The sequence below is a fragment of the Lepidochelys kempii genome, chromosome 4, assembly GCF_965140265.1.
Source record: "Lepidochelys kempii isolate rLepKem1 chromosome 4, rLepKem1.hap2, whole genome shotgun sequence".
In the NCBI taxonomy this organism is placed as follows: Eukaryota; Metazoa; Chordata; order Testudines; family Cheloniidae; genus Lepidochelys; species Lepidochelys kempii.
This window is the reverse complement of record NC_133259.1, coordinates 139,491,579-139,509,618: the sequence shown is the minus strand read 5'-3', so window position 1 is coordinate 139,509,618 and position 18,040 is coordinate 139,491,579. Positions and strand designations below refer to the sequence as shown.

Below are 18,040 nucleotides of genomic sequence, written 5' to 3'. Positions count from 1 at the left end.
CTTCCCAAAGCCACATGAACATGGCCAAAGGTGTAAACAGGGGCAAAGGTGTCGGGTCTCTGTCAGAAGTGGGTATAATCCATCAACAGCTGGATCCCACAGAGGCTGGAGCTCAAGGGGTCAAAGCAGGCAAAGAAGGTGAGTTAGAGAAGTGAATTGCACTCTTGAATGGCTCTCCGTCCACTTGGGGTCATACTTGGTTCCTGAGGAGCCTATCGCTAACCCTCGGTGTACCCCACAGCAAATGCACTGATAGGAACGTGAGATCGTACGATCTTACACACCTGATTCCCCATCAGACTTGTAGTTGCTGGCTTCTAAATCTTACCGCAATGCACCTTAGTCAAAGTTAAAAGGGGTATGGGAGCTGCTCAGTGGCTAAGGCTCAGGCCTGCGGGAAGCAAGAGACAGAGGGTTCTGTTCCCTGGCCCTGCAACCTGGCAACTCACTCAACCCTCTGTGAGCCTGTGAACCCCCTGACACATACACCAGGCAGCTAATGGGGTTTGAACCCTGGCCCTTTCGCTCCAAAACACAGAGTTCCATCACTTGAGCTAGAGGTGTCAACTCAGACAAGTAGCAGAAGTAGTAGGCTATTATCCTCTATCTGGCTCAGTCTGTAAAGTGGGTCTGCTTGCCCGGGGTGTCTGTGTGTGTGTGAATTGTGATTGGCAGTCGTTTGTCGAGTGCTTTGAGACCCATGGATGGACGTGCACAATCCCAGTCACCACAGCAGTGATATTAGCACTGGTTCTGAAAATGAGCGTGTCCTGCTGTCCACCTCTCATGCAGTCTGCTGTCGCTGTGTCCCCCATTCCACCTGAGCCGGCAGTGCGCCGCTGACTCGGCCGGCGGCTGGGTGGAAATGCTTTTGGCTCGTCACATGGTGGCTTTTTTGTTCCCCACCCACACAGGCTGCTGGGGCGGGTCCATGTCCTCCCATAAGTGAAACTGGCCTGCCCAGCTATGCTGTCCAAGCTAGCAATAGGCAGACAGCAAACTAGCGCACCAGTCTTGCAAACACAGGCATGACTCCAAGCCCATTACGCAGCCCTGACGCGGCTGAAGCACGTGCCGAAGGGTTTGCAGGATGGAGGCCTGGATTTAGATTTTTTCCCCTGATATTACTAATCTAGTTATTATTAGTAACACCAGTCAGAGACACAGAGCTTGTTTCCAGGCCAGTGTTTAATCCGACAGTGCCCCCCTAATTCCCTGAGCTTCTTATCAGCCCCGCTCCGGCATAAGGGGTGATTCATCCCAGCAGAGCTCCCACCGACCCTGATAACAAAAAAAAATAGCTGAGAAAATTAGGTTTGGAGATCGGCCATGGACAAAACAGCTTTTCAAGCTCTGAGACCGAACTCCCCTGGCACCTGCAACTGACACTTGGCATCCGCTGCCTGCCAATGGAGTGATAACCATCTCGGATGGAGAGAGAGAGAGAGAATGGGGAGCCAGGACATATAAGGCCTGATCCAAAGCCTTGGGCAGTCAATGTGCAGCTCCATTGACTTCAGCGGCCTTTGGATCAGCTCCTTACAACGGATCAGCCAGGCAGGGCTTGTTGTACCTCTGGCTGCTCTCAGCTGCATGGCTGGGGAATAGCTGGATCTGTACCTCTTCCTGGAAGGCAGCGCTTGTGTCTGCGAGTGCTAAGGCGGTGCCCTTGCTCGGGGCACGGGCACCCAGTGCAATTCAGATCTACCGCAAGGAGAGCTGCAGAGGTTTCTGCTGAAACAGCCGGGTTCCAGCGCAGATGCAGCCTTGCATCCTGCAGCTCCTCGCTGCAGCGTTCTACGGGCTGACAGCTTTGCCGTTCCCCGGCAGATCAAAATGGGCGGCTCTGCCCGGGCAATGCAGCAGAAGTGGCGTTGGCAGAGCTCTTGGGCAGGAGCTGATGGAGATGGAGCGGGCTGCTTAAAATGGCCTCCCCCAGCCTCTCAAAGAGCTGAGGTAATAGCCGCAGGATCAGCATGTGGGAGGCCCAGGCAAGTGTGTAGGCCAAAGGCAGCAGTGACTTAAATGGAGGTGTGGATTATACCTGAGGTGTAAGCGGACACCCAGACGCCCTCATGCTGAGCGTGTGCTGTGACCGTAATCGCAGGCCACGTTGACATCTTGGTGAACTGGTGTGAATCCGGAGTAACTCGGGAGTGGCAGGCTGGGTTTACACCAGTGTGACGGAAATCGGGGTCTGATCCGATCAGAAAGAAAGGAATGTCACTTGACATTCAGTGAGCGTAGCTCATGCACTGAGGAAGTGGAAAGCGGCTGCTTTGTCAGTTGCTTTTCTCCGTGAGTCGCTCCCTATACCAGACCCGGGGCTTAAATCATGAATCCCAAACACTGAATTTGGTGCTAAAATATGCTGACTTCACTCTGAACTCAAACTTACCTATGACACGGGAGCAACAGTGTGATCCAGTCGAGAGAGAACCAGGAATCGGGAGACCTGGGGTTTCTCCCTGGCTCTGCCACTGGTGCACTGGTACTGCGGGAAACCTCCCTGTGCCTCAGTTTCCCCATTTGGAAGGTGGGGAATGGACTTACCCGCTTGTCTTTCTACAACCAGAGGAGAACTTGTTCAGCCATCAGTGCCCACCACAGCCAGTCGTTTCCTCTTCAGCTAATGTGACGTGCCCAGAGGCCACGGTGATGGGTACCCATAAGGAGAGGGACGGGTAGTTAGTGTCAGACACGCTCTAGGATCCGTGATGCCCTAGCAGCCTCCTCGGATGGGGTTTTCCAATCTGTCTCAACTCCTTGCTGCCACCTGCTGGCTCTGTGGAGGATTCATCTTTCGCTCTCTCCCTGGTTTAGTTAGAGATGGCTTTCTCCTTAAACACATTACAATATGCAGAGGGCGGCTTTGGAGCTGATTCTGTGTAATCTCTCCTTTCCCTCTGAATAATTACCCGGCTTTGGACACATCCTATTAATGGGCCCGATGCTGCTTGTCACATCCTCTGCGTCTGCTGCTCCTGCGAAACTCCGTGTGAGCTTCTGAGGGTCTGTAACCACTGCTGGACACCTCCCCCTATATTCAGAGAGCTGGATCCCGTTCAGTAGCCCCAAGGCTGCTAGCTGGGGGAAACCTGGGATCCCCTCTCTCTGGCGGTGCCTTTGCTGGGATCAGGGCATCATCCGAGGCCAACGGGGCGCAAGCGGCTGGGCTCCAGCTCCCCGGCTCCGCTGAGGCTATGAGACACGGTAGACCCTTGGCAGCGTTCTTGCCCCTGGACTTGCCGAACAGCAAGTGACGGGGCTGCCTGTCAGGTGGGGGTAGTAACCTCCCTGCCGGTGTCACACACGCAGGATGCGGCTCTTCTACGGGTTCGTTAGCAGCCCGTGGAATTCGCAAAGATGAATTCAGTTAGTGGAGTGCAGCCTCCAAAATGCAAAATGCTGGTTGCCTGGGAACCCAAATCTGGCTTTGCAGTGGGGCAGAGGAGTGCTGACTTTCTTTCCCCATCCCATGGGAACTATTCCTCGAGCCCCCGCAGTAACTGGGAAGGGCTGGGGTCAGGGGATTCCCCAAGTAAGATTACACTGAGCCTGCTGCCTTCACTGAATGCTGGGTCTTGCCCGCATGCTGGAGCCCCCGCTGACCCATGGGACAGGGTTGGGTGGCAGCATGGGGGAGCTACGCTGCTGTGGGGCCTGGGAAGCGACGGCAAGGTGGTTCTGGTTTGGGGGTCCCTGTGGCAAATACGCTGGCCGCTAGGGAGGGCTCCTGAAGGAGAAAATAAGGCTGTGGAGGGAGACCAGCAGGGTCTTTGCCCAAGCCTTTATCCCAGCTAGGCCAGGCTCTGCTCCAAATTACATCAGCTGCAGTGACTCCCTTTGCTTCAGTGTCAATGAGATCGGGCCCCAAGGCACTGGCCCAAGGTCCCCAAGGAACCTGGGGTCCTGGCGTCTCCTCTCCCAGGCTAGTGGCTTTACAGCGCATTGCACAAGGAGACCGTGGCCCTTGATTCAGCAAAGGACTTAAGCGCATGCTCAAAGTTAAGTACATGCTTTGTGGAATCAGAGCTGGATGATTCTAAGGAGGCAGGTTGGAGGTTCCCTTGCAGAAGGTCCAATCTGGAGCCATCCTTTACAAGCATCAGCCCTCGAATTAATATCCTGCCTATGTTAACATCACACTGTGCAGGAAATTTGTTTTCTCTGGTGCCGGCGCGCGAATGGAGTTAATGAACTGGAGATGAAGCTGAAGTGAGATGAAGGGGCCATTAGCAGTGATATGCAGAGCAGCCTGCCCCCTCGCTCGGCAGATGGGAGCAAAGATTGAGCGGCAGATCCAATGAAATGTGTTTTTTTAATAAAACTTCAAAACTTCAGCAAAAGCCCCAGGAAAACTGGAGTCCTGCAGCATTTTGCAGCTGATTTTGCTGCAGGGAAGTGACTGGCTGCCCTGCGACTCCTGGCACAGTTGGGAAGGAGGATAGTGTGGGGAGCAGAGAATTGTGGGGTGTGTGGGAAGGTTTCCAGAAGCACAGAGATGGACCTAACCCAAACCAACCTGTCTGCTGACCAGTTTCACCTTCTGAAGGTCAAAAATGGACCTTTCCTCCTAGAACAGCACCCCTAGTGGCTGGGCTAGGAAATGGGACAGCCCCCAAAGTCCTCAGGCCCAGGAGACAAGCAAGTCATCCGAGGGATAATTTTACTTTTTTGGGTGTATTCTAAATGTAGGGGGGGTCTGATTTAAATCCAGGCACTTTAAATCACCAATGAGAGAGCCTTGATTTAAATAATCAATTTTAATCAACTTTTCCATTAGTACTTCAAAAAGAAAAGGAGGACTTGTGGCACCTTAGAGACGAATACATTTATTAGAGCATAAGCTTTAATGAGCGAAGTGAGCTGTAGCTCACGAAAGCTTATGCTCAAATAAATGTGTTCGTCTCTAAGGTACCACAAGTCCTCCTGTTCTTTTTGCGAACACAGACTAACACGGCTACTCCTCTGAAACCTGTATTGGTGCTTCAGTTATTTTCTAAAGAAAGGTACATTCGCCTTGCTTGATACAACCATTAAACCATCTTCATTTACAACTAAAGAGAGTCTTTACTCTAGGCTGGTATCTCTTTTTGCTCCCTAGGGGGGTGCACTGTAACTACATAATTCTATTTAAGCAATTCCTGTATGTAGCCTGATATTTTCAGATTCATATTCATTCATTGTACATTTTTAGTATGCTAGAAAATGGTGAATGACACGTTGCTTATTTACTAGATAATTAACTTATTGGCCACGATTTCTGTCAAGCTGCATTGGGGTGGTAATTGGACTTTAATTAAACACAGGGCAGCCTATAAAATTTATTGTTACTAAACAAAACAAGCCCTGACTGCAGTACTTAAGCTATTGTGCCATATTTATAGAGCTTGACCTGAAAAGTAAGATGTTTTCCCCTGATTCTTTATATAGAGAAGCAACCTTTAACTCACAGTTTTTGATAGAGGCTCGTGGATTCAGCATTTATATTTTGTAGTTAAATATGTTAAGAGATTACAATAAACTTAGGCCCTTGACATATTTTGTGTTAAATTCAGATTTCTTTTTAAATAGGTTGATTTTTAAAAAGAAAAACTTTTTATAATTTAAATAACATAAAAAATATCCAATTTAAAGCAAAAAACCCTGATTTCCCCCCCACCCCCCAAATCACTGGTTTTTATCCACCCTGTCTAAATGTGAGATGGGGATGGAATTAGCCAGTGTGTGCTGGGAGTCGGTGCCCCATGAGAGGCTGAGTTGGCCAACCCAATCAGGTTGTTTGGGGAATAAGGGCCTGTTTGTCTGTTTGTTCAAATAAGCATGTGCAAAAATGCATGCTCAATTGCATGCCTAATGTGTGCGTGCAGCCCAGGTCTCCTGCGCTGTGCTCCAGTGTCCACACTGGCCCTCAATCGCACATGCAGACAGCCTGCTAGCGGTGTAGCAACCTGTGTGCACGCATTGCTACTGAGTTTGGGCAGTTGCGAGAATTGCATGTGCAGATTACGTTTTGTGCGTGCAGTTCGTATGCACAGGAAGAAATCAGCCCTTCGGTCTCCAAGGCCAGATTATAATTATTTCTACAAAGGACATTAATAGAAGGGACGAAGCTGCACAGCTCCTCGTTTGATCAGAACTTCCCCAGAATCGTGGGGCCAGGAGCGTGTTAAGCTCAGGGATGTGGGTTACAGTCTAGTTTCTGCTTGCTCTCCAGTGTATTGGAGACCGTTACCCATCACGGAGTCGTTTCAGACTTGTTGCCTTTTCAATCTGGCTGCCCTGCTGCAGCATGAGGAATCAACTTGAATTCCCTCCACCCCATGTGCTAAAATGCAGCCCCAGTTCCCTTGGAAGTGACCATGCAGCAAATGAAGGGTTTGTGTTGTACTGAGATTACCAGCTATTACTTTCTGAATAAGGGGTTTCCTGGTCCTGCTTGCAGACTAGGTGTTTCTGTGGGGAAGCCTGCATTCTGGGTTTTCAAGATTCAATCTGCAAAGAGCCAGCCCAAAGCAAGGGGGTTAGTCATATGTCTCTATTTTAGGGAGCAGCCTGACTTGTGTGTCTCTGATGTTGGTTATTGCATGTGTTAAGGTGCTGGATTTTAAGAAATAAAGCAGTGTTACATTGCAAGCTTCCAGCAAGAGTATTTTCCGTGTTTTATCTAACTTCTCTATGCATATGCCACGAACAGAACAGGATCCTTGCCAGTCTCAGGCTGGTGCTTCCCCACTGGTCTGCCAGCAATCCAAACCAACCAGCTGTTTTCATTCTCTGTTTAAACATGATGATTTTAGGCACCTTGGCATGTGAAGGATGTACAACTCGCCTGTTCCTGCCAAGATCTGTTCTATGAAGGTTCTTATGCCGCACCCATCACCATGGCCTCTGCCTGCCTGGCTCTTGGGGGTCACAGTTTGACCACCTCCCATTTTAAGCCATAAGCCTGTGAGTCCTAGGGCTTGTCTACACTACAGAATTAGGGTGACTTCAGTTGACCTACAACGAATGCAGTAATTAAATTGGCTGTTGGTGTCACACTGCACTACTTCTGGTGGTGGTGCACATCCTCACCAGGAGCACTTGCACTGACTGAAGTGGGGCATTATGGGGCACTGGCAGCCACGCAGGGCTCGTAGCTGGAACCTCTTTCCCACACCCTGGGGCTGACAGTCCCAGCTGAGAGCCAGGTGGTGGGCTCAGTTCCACAACAGGAAGCTGACCAGCAGTGAAATTGACATTCTTGTCAGTTTCATGGCTGCCCTTGTTTCATATTTTGTCTCTGGCTCTGGCTGTCAGCCCAGGTGGGGCTCACAGCTGGAGCTCCTGGGCTGACAGCTGGAGACCATAATAGCAGCCATGAAACTGACAAGAATGTCATTTCCACTGCTGATGGGCTCCCTGCTGTGAAACTCAGCCCAGTGATGGCATCACAGCTTGGGCTGTCTGCCCCTAGGAGTGGTGGGGGAGCTCCCACTGAGAGCCCCACACCGGGCTGTCAGCTTGAGCCCTGCTGCCACCTCCCAGTGAGGGACTGGGGGCAGGGAGGGAAGAAGAGCCCAGCCACCTCCCAGTGAGGGATTGAGGGTGTGGGAGGAGACCCTGAGCCTGGGCAGTAGCTGGGCTCAGGGTCTCCTTCCCTCACCCCAGTCCCTCACCAGGAGGTGGCAGCGGGGCTGTGGGCTGTGTCTGGCAGTGGGGCTCCAGGCTGTGAGCCCCATGCAGGTCTGACGGCCAACAGGCAGTGTAGGTAACACAGTGTCTCCATCGACCAACGCGCTGTCTCTGCCTCTCGCGGAGGTGGGGCTGCTCGCGGTTTAGTGGGCGAGGTACATCGGTGGGACCGACATTGTAATGGAGGCACTTACATAGTTAGGTCCACGTAAGCTGCCTTATGTTGACCTAGTTCTGCCATGTGGACCAGGCCCTAGATAGCAAAGCAGATAAGGAGAGGGTCCTATAGACTGGGGTTACAGGTGTGTCCATTTTTATTGTACATTTAACAGGGGGAGATGCCTGGCTGCCTGAGCAATGCAGGGGGTGTTGGAATTACCCCAGTTCAGACCAGTTCTCCACCCGTATTCTCTCTCCAAAGGTGGCAGGTCACACCTGTGCAGAGGAAGGTGCTGAACACCTCCTGGTGAGCAGTTAAGGAAGAAATTTCTTCCTAACCCCCATGGCTGTCTGTGTGTTCAATAGGAAAAAAAGGTTTTGTTCTAGCTAACTTGCGGTAACAACACCCCCAAGAGAAGACGTGGCCCATTGGACAGCGTTTGGCTTATGCCCAAAGCAGGAGAATTTACATCCTCATTAATGTAACGCGGGATGGTTACTTCCTTTGGGCCATCCGTTACTCTGTGTCCTTCTCTATCATGTCCCCTCTTAGCCATCTTCCCTCTAAGCTACACAGTCGCACTGTAATCTCTCGTCGTAAGGAAATCTCTCCAGGTCGCTAATTGCTTTTTTGCCTGTCTCTGAATCCTCTTCTGCCCTTTGAGAGAGGGCGATGACAAATGCATGCAGTAACCCACTGACTTGTGTAACCAGAGGTGCAGTCCTAAAATGCAGTGTCTCCCTGCGAGCCTGGCCCTCTAACCCCACCTCCACACTGCGGTGAGAGGGGCACAGGGGACGGAGTGGAGCTGGAACGCCATTCTGACCATTGCTGCACCTCCATCAGCAGAGCTGGGCAAAACTTTTAGGACAAAACTTTTTTCCAGTGAAAAAAATGCAGATTTGGTGACACTGAAATGTTTTGTGAATTCACTTCGGTTTTGCCAAATTCATTTGGTGGAGGGGTGTGTGTGTGTTTAAATGACTTTTTCTTGTTATAAACATTGAAAATGTTAAATTGGTTGAAATTGAAATGAAACAATTTGTTCCATCTGAAACTCATTTTTTGGACTTTTAAAAATTTACCAGTGAATTGAAACAGCCTCGAGAACGGAGCTTGTTCGTAACTCTGAACAAAACGTTATGAGTAGGACCCTACCAAATTCACAGTCCATTTTGGTCAATTGCACAGTCATAGAATTTTAAAAATTGTAAATGTCCTGATTTCAGATATTTCAGTCTGAAATGTCACAGCGTTGTAACGGTAAGGGTCCTGGCCCAACGCTGAAGGCAGCAGTGCAGAAGTAAGGGAGGCACGGTACGGTATTGCCACCCTGATTTCTGCTCTGCTGCTGGCGGGGTGCTGCCTTCCGAGCTGGGTGCCTGGCTTGCAGTTGCCGCTCTCCGGCCACCCAGCTCTGAAGGCAGCGCAGAAGTCAGGGTGGCAATACTGCGACCCCACTACAATAAGATTGCGGCACCCCCCCACGACCTTCTTTTGGGTCAAGACCCCCAATTTGAGAAACCCTGGTCTCCCCCGTGAAATCTGTGTAGGATAGGTTAAAAGCACACACAAAAGACCAGATTTCACAGTCCATGATGTGTTTTTCACAGCCATGAATTTGGTAGGGCCCTAGTTATGGTTGTTCTTTCAAAAGTTTACAACTGAACATTGACTTAAGACAGCTTTGAAACTTTACTACGCAGAAGCAAAATGCTGCTTTTAACCATCTTAATTTAAATGAAACAAGCACAGAAACAGTTGCCTTATCTTGTCAAATCTTTTTTTTTTAACTTTCCCTCTATTTTTGTAGAAGTTTGTTTAACACAGTACTGTGCTGCACAGTATTGGAGTTTTTGTCTCTGCTGCTGCCTGATTGTGTACGTCAGGTTCCAAATGAGGGGTGTGGTTGATGGTCAGTTCGTAACTCGGAGGTTCACTGTAGTCATTGTTTGCACAGCTGTAATCATTCAGCTGTCCACATTGACACCAAGGTCCTTTCGCTGAGTTAATGCAGCTGATTTCAGTGCATTCAGATTATTCCTTCCAGTGCACGTTGCCTTGCATTTATCAGCTTTGCATTTGATCGTCCATTGCATTTCGCCTGGCCTGGTTCGGTCCTTAGTTCTCTCTGCACTGTTGCCTTAAATAAGGCATGAAGTTTCAATGGTGCAAGTCATTAACCACCAGAACAATTTCCCAAGGGTCATGGTGGATTCTCCATCACTTGCAATTTTTAAATCAGGTTGGAATTCTTTTCTAAAAACTCTGCTCTAGGAATAATTTTGGGGCAGGTCTGTCTAAATGATCACAATGGTCCCCTCTGCTTTGGAATCTGTGAGTCTAAATAATATTGTGTCATTGGTGATTTTTGCCATCTTGCTGCCCGCCCCATTTTCCACATAATAGATCCTTTAAGCAAAATCCTAAATAGTTGTGAGCTGAGTGAACCTTGATCCATCCTCTCTCACAGAGCATAGTAAGTTATGAGCAAATGTGGGATTCTGTATAATTATTTTTTTGTTGGCTAATTGGAAATATTTATTAGAATAGGGATTTAACAGTACTTTGTTACCTCTCTCTATATATCTCCTTCCGGTAATGTAATTAGCTTTTTAATTGGCTTCTTTGAATCATAGATGTGTAGGACTGGAAGGGACCTCACAAGGTCATCTTGTCCGGTCCCCTGCACTCAAGACAGGACTACGTAATAACTGGACCATCCCTGTTAAGTTTTTGTCCATCCTGCTCTTTAAAACTTCCAACGATGGAGATTCCACAACCTCCTGGGCAATTTATTCCAGTGCTTCACCACCCTGACAGGAAGTTTTTCCTAATGTCCAACCTAAACCTCCCTTGCTGCAATTTAATCCCATTGCCTCTTGTCCTAGCCTCAGAGGTTAAGGAGAACAATTTTTCTTCCTCCTCCTTGTAACAACCTTTTATGTACTTGAAAACTGTTCTCATCTCCCCTCTCAGTCTTCTCCTCTCCAGACTAAACAAATCCATTTTTTTCAATCTTTCCTGTAGTGAGATGATGACTCACCAGCACGGTGCCTCCTGCTGGTCGTCTTGAGAATTAGCTCAACTTCAGCTCCGGAGCGCCCTCTGCTGGCCAGTGCCTCATCTGCCTCAGGCCCCATGTCCCTCCTGGACCCCGGTGCCCCTTTACCTCGGGGTTCTGCCCCAGCAGTACCCCCCACACTCTGAGTTTCCCCTCCAAGGGGAACCCCCAGCCCTCTAAACCCACCTTGCCTCAGTGGCTACTGCCAGTCATCATCTAGCCCCTCTCACTGGGGCAAACTGCAGTCTGTAATGGCCACTCATCATTGGCAAGGGGTTAGGACCTGCTGCCTTTGCCTATTCCCAGGCTGCTCCTCTGCAGCCCCAGTACCTCTGGAGGCCTTCAACAAGGCTTCAGCCTGGGGTTTTACCAGGCTGGAGCTCCCCAGCTCCCTTCACCCTTCCCCAGCACTGCTCTGCTCTGCTTCCGATACCTTGCTCCCAGGCAGCCAGGCCCTTCCCACTCCAGGGCTAGAGTGAGACTCCTTCAGCTCCTGGCCCCCAGCCCTCTTATCAGGGCCAGCCGGGCCCTGATTGGGGAAGCAGCCCAGCTGTGGCCAGCTCCATCAGCCTAGCTTGGGTGCTTTTAACCCCTGTTCTGCAGGAGTGGGGCAGCCGCCCCACTACATTCCTTCATAGATCATGTTTTGCTCTTCTCTGGACTTTCTCCAGTTTGTCCACATCTTTCCTGAAATGCGGTGCCCAGAACGGGACACAATACTCCAGTTGAGGCCCAATCAGCGCGGAGTAGAAATGGATAATATCCTGTGGATCAACAGTAATTTCTCTGCTGTTAAGTTCCTGTCTATGTCTCAGAATTCAGAAGAATCGATCAGATTTAATGATCAAAGATGATCTCTCCCCTATTTCACACACAACTCTTTATTCACCTCTGCTTCTATATACATTATTACTCATTTCACCCTCACTCATCACTGGTGTTCTTTGACAGTGAAATTACATTCAGTATAATTAATTGATCAGAAAGCCATGCAGACTCTGCAGTTGTGGTATCTTTCCATTTTTTTTCTTGACCTGGAAAGCGACAGAAAGCTTGCAATTTAATATTAATTTGCAATGAGGGAAGTGAGAGGATGTGATCTTTGTCAGTTTTGTTAACTGGAAATTTTAATAGGGAAAAATCTGTGTGAAAGATGAGAATCTCCTAAAATACTCCCTGTCACTGAACTTGTGGCATTGCAGAATATGGTATTTGTACCCTTTTGTACAAGGAACGTCTGGGAACGTGTATTGTGATTGTTTTGTTTGTAAGGTTTGACATTCCTGGTATTTCTAACCATCCTTATGGATGGAGAAATCTTGGGATGATTCAGATGTGAAGTAGGAGCTGCTAAATGAAAGGCTGTATGCCACAATCTCCACCGGAGATCTTGCCACCCACCTATGCCCTGATTCAGGCAGGGACGTAGGCATGTGCCTACCTCTAAGCATGTGAGTAAGCCTCATTGACTTCAGTGGAACTACGCATGGGCTTAAAGTTATAACCCATCCTGAAGGGCCATCCTGAGTCAGGGCCGGATTGCATTAAACAGGCGTTAATAAAAACGGTTTGAAACAGTCTCAATAAAAACCACACTCTCCCCATGAATCAGGTTTCACTTGCTCAGTTTCGCAGGTGCCAGTGTAACGCCAACAAACCCGGCGGCGGCGGGTGGGATCAAACCTGGGAGATCTAAAGCTTTGTGTGTGAACCTCTACTGCATGAGCTAAAAGACAGGTGGCTCTTAGGCACTGCTGTAGCAGAGGGTAGGCAACCTATGGCCCGCGTGCCAACGGCCGCATACGAGCACTCACGCTGTCTGGGTCCTGGCCACTGGTCTGGGGGGCTCTGCATTTTAATTTAATTTTAAATGAAGCTTCTTAAACATTTTAAAAACTTTATTTACTTTACATACAACAATCGTTCAGTTCTATATTAAAGACTTATAGAAAGAGACCTTCGAAAAACATTAAAATGTATCACTGGCATGCAAAACCTTAAATTAGAGTGAATAAACGAGGACTCGGCACCCCGCTTCTGAAAGAACAGGAGGACCTGTGGCACCTTAGAGACTAACCAATTTATTTGAGCATGAGCTTTGGTGAGCTACAGCTCACTTCATCGGATGCATTCAGACAGGTTGCCGACCCCTGCTCTAGCTGATCTAGCGGCCACTAGAGGGCGACAGAGCGCCACACCCAGCAGGCCGGAGTTACACCGGCATGGAGGACGCTGGACTTAGAAGGCAGGACACCTGGGTTCTGTTCCCTCCTGTGTGACTATGGGCGAGCCGCTCCTTCCCCTCCCACATTTTGTCTCTTTAAACTGTAAGCATTTGGGGGCATGGACTGTCTCTTGCTAGGTAAAGTGCACAGCACCCCGGGGCCCAACTTCTAGGCCCTATTGATGTACAAATAATAAGAAACTCCTTGTCCAGAAAGCGACAGAAAGGTGCTTGTGAACGATACCAGCTGCGGTCTCACTGGAAGGATCGATATCCCTCCCTCCTGGGAAGAGAGGGTATTTCCACGATCCATGCCTAAGCTAGCGTAGCCGGGTATCAGTGAGCAGCCGGTGATCTCCGTCCCTGTATTGCTGTGTGAGCAGAGGCCATTCTGTCTTGCAGATCGCCACCACGGCACACCCATGCTGCTGGAGGGGGTCCGGTGCGTCGCGGCGGAGCTGGAGTACGATTCGGAGCAGAGCGAGTGGCAGGGGTTCGACTAGCCGCTGCGGACTGCTGTCTCCTTTTAGGTTTTAAATTTAAGCTTGAAATGTAAGAAAAACAAATAGTTCACTGGCTGCAGGATTCTGAACGCTCTAGTTTTGTGGTCACCAATGGAGTTTGTCTTGTGAGGTCTGGGTGCTGCGCTTCCCCCCTTCCCCTAATATCAAATCAAACCGTAGGCCACTAGTGTAAAGAGCAGGTGGTGATTTAATGACTCCAGCTCCGAGCTGAGAGCAAAGCCAGGGCCGTCACGGATTGGGCCAGGGTTCTCGTCCTCTTTTCAGCCTTAAAACTAAACTCTGTGTGTGTGCGTGCACGGGGCTGTACATGCTGGCATACAAGTGCATGCCCGACCTCCTGAGCAAGTGTTACCTACTGGGCATCTCGCCTATCAGAATATTATTTCTTATCCTTAAATGTTGGTTATTTTTTCCTTCTCTCTAGTGATCTCATCATCGCATGTGGTGGTGTCCAAAGTTTCTACAGCTGCCTTTTAAAAACGGAACAGCTGCTGTTTTCTGCAGCCCCCAGTGCTGGGGTCGGTAAAGACACCGGGTGGGGTGCTGTAGCGTCATGTGCTTTGGCTGTTTAGTTTGTGTTTAGTCTCCGGAGTAGGTCCAAAAACCAGGCATTTGTTGCCTTCCTGAGATTCAGGAGCCATCTCTTGTCGCAAGCCACACGGTGTCTTTTTCTCTTTCTGCTGCTGCAATTGTACTTTATTTTTCATGATCTTCCATGATGCATGTTTAAACGCTTCGGGCTGGATTCTGAGCCCAGTTGCAAATCTGGAATTAACTCCACTTTCCCCCAGTGGGTGGCTCCAGATTGATTCCGTTGACTTTTGGGGAGCTAACTCCAAGTTTACACCATTGCTGACTGAGAGCAGAATCTGTCTCATAAGGGTGCATTCTGCCTTCAGCTGTGCAGATTGAACTCGCTCTAAAAGCCATAGGGTTTGTGGGCATGTATCTGAAGGCTGAATTTCCCCTTTAGGTTGGGTCATTTGAAGGCATTCAGGAGAGTTGGGGATCAGTCCCATTGGGGGTTGGGTGCTTCACCCTCATAGACACCTTTGAAAATCCCAATCTGAATTTTCATTTCTTAAATGTTGTCTGGTGGTTTTTGTTTTTTAAGACACACGGCACAAGGACCAGAAACAGTGGTTCCGTTTTGAAAGCAACAGAAGGATTTATGTGCCTCTCTCTATATACGTGTACGTGTGGGTTTTTTAAGTACAAAAAAAATCTATAAAGGAAAATAATAAACTTCAGTTGAAACAAAACAGAACTTGGTTTGTTTAGAGTAAAACTCTCCATTTTTTGTTTGTTTGTTTGTCTTGGTGCTAATTTGTGTTTGCACAGTGCTGGGCCTGCTTTCGCTAACAGGCTGTAGATTTTTCTCTCTGTTGTATACTGGGGAAAGCCAATTTTAAAATAATTTTTTGTAATGTCTTGAAAATCTTTCTGTTCAAAGTTCGACTTCCTTGGGAAAGCTGCAGCAGGCGCTTCTGCAGAGCAGCCTCCGGAGCTTCCCTTCAACTTCCTGGAGGTACGGATTATTAGTTAATACTTGGCTAACCATGGCGCCTTGGAGCCGCAGCCATGGACCCGGATCTCACTGTGCCAGACGCTGGACAAACACAGAACAAAAAGGCAGTCCCTGCCCTAAAGAACTCACAGTCTAAGTCAGGGGTGGGCAAACTACGGCCCGCGGGCCAGATCTGGCCCATCAACGCTTTGGATCCAGCCCGCTTGATTGCCAGCCCCACGCTGCTCCCAGAAGCAGCCGGCACCACGTCCCTGCGGCCCCTGGAGGAGAGGGGGAGGAGAGGGGGAGCAGAGGGCTCCGCACCCTGCTCTCGCCTGCAGGCACTGCCCCCCTGCAACTCCCATTGGCTGGAAACGGAGAACTGCAGCCAATGGGAGCTTCGGGGAAGATACCTACAGGCAAGGGCAGCTCACAGAGCCCTCTGCCCCCCCACCCGCTTCCCCAGGGGCCGCAGGGACGTGGTGCCGGCTGCTTCTGGGAGTGGCACTGGGCCAGGGCAGGCAGGGAGCCTGCCTTAGCCCTGCTGCACGTCGCTGCCACCCTGGAGCCGCTCAAGGTAAGCAACGCCGGGCTGGAGCCCGCACCCCGAATTCCTGCCCTGAGCCCCCTTCTGTACTCCGCACCCCTTCTGCACCCCAACCCTTTGCCCTGAGCCCCTTCCTACACCCCACACTCCCTCCCACACCCCAACCACCTGCGCCTACATTCATGGCCCTGCATGCAATTTCCCCACACAGATGTGGCCCTTGGGCCAAAAAGTTTGCCCACCCATGGTCTAAGTATAAGACAAGAGAGAGCTGGTAGAGCCAGACAGAATGTGAGCACAAGGCCGGCAGGCCAGACAGTTGTTGTGCAACACACCAGCTATGTCGTGTGTTAAGGTTATTGTTGGCATCACAGCAAATGAGAGTTAAAGAGGGATTTGATGGGGTGGGGACACTCGTGTTTCCCTTTTCAGAGATGCCATTCACTTCAGATTCATTCAGAGAGTGAGTTGCTTGAGGGATAGTGGCCAGCTGCTCAGAGTCAGATACCACAGGGATGGGCTTGCTATGAGGATGCAATTCAACACATAGTGTTGGAGAGGAGTGAACAGAACCTCATGGCTACATCCTTGTCACAGCAAACCCTTCTGCACGGGGCCCTCTCCGACCAGCCCCACCCCGGCCCAAACAACCTCAGTGATCCGAAACTCAGATGAGCAGTGTTTCGTGGGTGAGGACTTTTAAGATTCTTTGTCTTCTCCAAGCAAAAGCACAAGGACCGGACCCTTTCATGCTGACCTTGTGGAGTAGGACCTCACCTGGTGGGAACACGGGCCTGGAGAATGTGAAGAGCAGGGATTCCGCCACAACCGTGGGGAAGAATCTCGTGGGCCAGGTTAACAGCTTATTCTTATATAAGGTGGGTCGGTTGTTAGAACATGAAATGTGCTCGCAATGGGCTTCTAACACTGCCACAGTGACAGTTTGCGTAGGAAACCTGAGCTCAGAAGTATGGCGCAGCGCAGAAGGAGCATCCTTCAGCTTAGTCACGGCCACAGTGGGATTGGGTAGTTTAATGAAAGGGGGCAGGGCTTCAGATGTGTCACGTCCCACCTGATCCTGTCTCTGGGCTGCAGAAATGCTTGTCTCCTTCCTCCACTTTATGGCCAACTGCCATGGCTGCCGAATGAACACATCTCCAGTGCTGGTCTGGACACATGCCAAGGATCAAGATATGCTTGTGGGGTGTCTGTTTTACACAGTCTGCCTGGGCTTGTGTGCAACATGCCATAAAGCTTTTCCATTTAACGTTATCCGGCCTGCTTGCCTTCCTGGCAGGGGGATTTGAGACAGCTGCTTAGCAAGGACATGCCCGTGAACCACTGTCCCTGGCCAGGAGCAAAGCTGGCATGGCGAGGGGATCCTTGGTTGGGATGAGGCATGATCTAGTTCCTGCGACCAGACTCGGAGCTGGACACCCCCGAAGTGTCATGGATACATGTGCTGTTTGTTACGTTCCTGTGCCAAAAACGCATCTCATCCAATCATGGAATAGAAACATTACCATGTGCCAGAGGTGAGCCAACCACCACTAGCGGGCGGGAACGTTCAGTGAGCAGCCTTGAGTTGGAAAACGGTCAGAAAACACGTGACTACTGAGTGCGGTCGAAGGAAACTAACCAATTTTCTAGCTGAAAAAGGAATAGAATTGAAATGACACGATGAGCGTACTTGTCCCCTCTGGCCTTGAAATCCAGGCAGCACAAGTCCTACCGAGTGGCAGTGTGTGCTAGTGGGTAGGGGACAAGCCTAGACTTGGGGGACCTGGCTGTATTCCTGGAGCTTTCCACCCACCACTCGGTGTGTATCTTGTCAATTTTGTCTGTAAGTTCTTGGAGACCGGGACTGTCTCTTACAATAGCACAGAGGAGCCCCTGTCTCAGTTGGGGCCCCAAGGGGCTACTGTTCTGCAAATAAATCACACGTTTCGGGTTGAAGTTGAATTACGTATTAAATACCCAATGAGACGCCGTCAGCGACCAGAGCCTCATGGCTCTGGAAACCTTTCCAGCTGCCATTTGGCTCATCCAGCCAGCCGATAACTTAGACCTGGTGTCCTACGCCCATGCGCCACCTGGAAAGAGGAAGATAGATGGTGGAGCGTGGAATATGCACCGGCACAGAAATCACTATCAATCCCTTCCCCTGCCCTCTTGGAAGCCTTCCAGACATTAACTGGATAATTGCTTTCTGCTGCTACTCACTGTGTCTATAGATTGCAGGCATCACTGGAGGCAGCAGGGTTTTCCTTTCCCTAAGGGAACTTGCGCAGTGATTAAATCAGCTTGGAACGAAACCTAAAGAGGGGAAAACAC

At 49.9% G+C, this 18,040-nt stretch overlaps 1 protein-coding gene across 3 annotated transcripts in view; it reads left to right on the top strand.

Annotated features, from left to right (window-relative positions):
- ADISSP (adipose secreted signaling protein) overlaps positions 1-14,919 on the top strand; it is a 150,380-nt gene extending 135,461 nt beyond the window's left edge. For all 3 annotated transcript variants that reach the window (XM_073343070.1, XM_073343069.1, XM_073343068.1), the window contains one exon: positions 13,531-14,919. In XM_073343070.1, the coding sequence (XP_073199171.1) occupies positions 13,531-13,631 (101 nt within the window). In that variant the 3' untranslated portion in view covers positions 13,632-14,919. The remainder of the gene's footprint in view (positions 1-13,530) is intronic.
- Positions 14,920-18,040: the final 3,121 nt, after the last annotated feature.